Source organism: Haliaeetus leucocephalus, unplaced genomic scaffold (genome assembly GCF_000737465.1).
Source record: "Haliaeetus leucocephalus isolate CR32 unplaced genomic scaffold, Haliaeetus_leucocephalus-4.0 Scaffold556, whole genome shotgun sequence".
Lineage (NCBI taxonomy): Eukaryota > Metazoa > Chordata > Aves > Accipitriformes > Accipitridae > Haliaeetus > Haliaeetus leucocephalus.
The window spans coordinates 1,728,119-1,730,354 of record NW_010972992.1 but is presented as its reverse complement, the minus strand read 5'-3'; the positions used below and the strand labels follow the sequence as shown (position 1 = coordinate 1,730,354).

Below are 2,236 nucleotides of genomic sequence, written 5' to 3'. Positions count from 1 at the left end.
TCCCAGGAACCCCCCACCCACCTGCTCCTTCTCCTGGTGGCCGGTGACCTCTCGCCGCTGCTGCTCAAGCTCAGCCGTGGCCTCGGCCAGGCTCCGCTGCAGCCCCGCCAGCGTCTCCGCCAGCGCCGCCCGCTCCTCCTCCTGCAGCGCCAGCACCTGGGGTGGGGGACACGGCTCAGCCGGAGGGGGGACACTGGAGCTGGGACAGCGGGGGGACATTGGGGCCACCCACCTGCTGCTTCTCACTCTCGCGCTGCCGCCGTGTTGCCGCCAGCTCAGCCGCCAGTTCCTCCTGCTCCCGCACCAGCCGGCCCCGCTCAGCCTCCAGCTCCTCCTGCTCCCCCCCAAAAAATCACCAGCGAACCCCAAAAATCAGCATCGCATCCCAAGAATCAACACTGCACCCCAAGAATCAGCATCGTGCCCCAACAACCTGCACTGCATCCCAATAATCGGCATGCACATCAAAAAACAGCATCGCACCCCAATAATCAGCATGGCACCCCACCAATCAGCACTGAGCCCCAAAAATCAGCATTCAGCCCCCATAGTCACCACTGCACCCCAACAATCACCATCACACCCCAGCAGTCGCCATCACACCCCAACAATCAGCACTGTACCGAAAAAAAATCACCGCCATGCCCCAAAAATCAGTATCGCACCCCAAAAGTCAGCATCGCCCCCCAGTGCCCACCTTCTCATGCTGGAGGCGGTCGAGCTCATCGCGGTGCGCATCGCGGGCGCTCTGCAGGGCCACCGTCACCGCCGCCGCCTCGGCCGCTGCCACCGCCTGCTGCCGAGCCTGCAGCTCCTGCTCCCGCTCCAGCCGTGCGGCACCCAGCTCCGCTGCAGGGACCCCCCCATCAGTGGGGACCCCCCCCAAGGAGGGCAGTGTGGGTGGGGGTTAAGTGACAAGGGCAGGGACGTGGAGGGTGGGGGGACGGACCGCGGTGGTGGAGGAGGGTTTGTCATGACCCTGTTACAGATGGATGGGGACGGGGATGAAGATGAGGATGACGATGGGGACGCGGAGACGGGGACGGGGACGGTGATGGAGATGAAGATGAGGATGAAGACGGAGACGGGGATGCGGAGATGGGGATGAAGACAGTGATGGAGATGAAGATGAGGATGAAGACAGTGATGGAGATGGTGATATGGGGACAGGGAGGGAAATGAAGACGAGGATGAAGACAGTGATGGAGATGGTGATATGGGGACAGGGAGGGAAATGAAGACGGGGACGGGGAGGGAAATGAAGACGAGGACGGGGAGGGAAATGAAGACGAGGACGGGGAGGGAAATGAAGACGAGGATGGAGATGGTGATGGGGAGGTACAAGGATGGATGGATGGGGATAAGAATGGGTGGGGATGGCCAGGGTGATGGGGACAGCCCGGGGGCCGGGACCCCTCACCCTCCAGTGTCTCCTTGGCCTGGAGCAGGGTCCGGCCCTCGGCCTCCAGCTGCTGGTTGCGGGTGTCGAGCTGGGCCAGCCGCTGCTGGAGCTGGAAGATGCTGCTCTCCAGCCCCTCCTTCTCCGTCCTGCCGAAACGCCGCCGGGGCCGTGCTGCCGAAACCCAGGATCCGGGAGTAGGAAGACACCCCCACGCCCCCCGCCGGCACCCACCTGAGCCCGTCCGCCTCCTGGGCCCGATCCTGGCCGTGGCGCTGGGCGGCGGCGAGCTGGACGGCCAGGCTGGCCCCCTCCTTGACCAGCCCCTCGCGGGCCCGGCTGAGCCGCAGTAACTCGCCCCGCGCCCCCCCGCCCCCCCGCGCGCCCGCCCCGGCGCTCCCCCCGCCGCGCTCTGCTCCTGCACCGCCTGCCGGGGCGCGGGGCGTCGGCGGCATCCCCACGGCCCAGTTACCCCACCCAGCCTCCTAGTTGCCCCATGCATCCACCACGGTCCTCCCAGTTAGTCCGTGCATCCTCCCAACTACCCTGCACACCCTCTCCAATGCTCCCAGTTGCCCCACACAGCCTCCCAACTCTCCTGTCCACCCTCCCCATGCATCCTCCCAGTTAAGCTGTACATCCAACCCATCCCTCCCAGTTACCCTGTGCACCCTCCCTCTCTCTCCCAGTTGCCTTTTGCGCCCTCCCCGCCCCTCCCAGTTACCCTGTGCCCCCTCCCTATCCCTATCCTTCTCAACTGCCCCTCGCATGCTCCCCATCCCTCCCAGTTACCCCCTGCACCCTCCCTATCCCTCCCAACTGCCCCTTGCATGCTCC

At 65.4% G+C, this 2,236-nt stretch overlaps 1 protein-coding gene across 1 annotated transcript in view; it reads right to left on the bottom strand.

Annotated features, from left to right (window-relative positions):
* CROCC (ciliary rootlet coiled-coil, rootletin) overlaps positions 1-2,236 on the bottom strand; it is an 18,618-nt gene that overhangs the window by 8,614 nt on the left and 7,768 nt on the right. Inside the window, 5 exon segments of the mRNA XM_010577499.1 lie at positions 22-156; positions 233-334; positions 698-849; positions 1,421-1,548; positions 1,634-1,738. Coding sequence (XP_010575801.1) covers positions 22-156; positions 233-334; positions 698-849; positions 1,421-1,548; positions 1,634-1,738 — 622 coding nt within the window.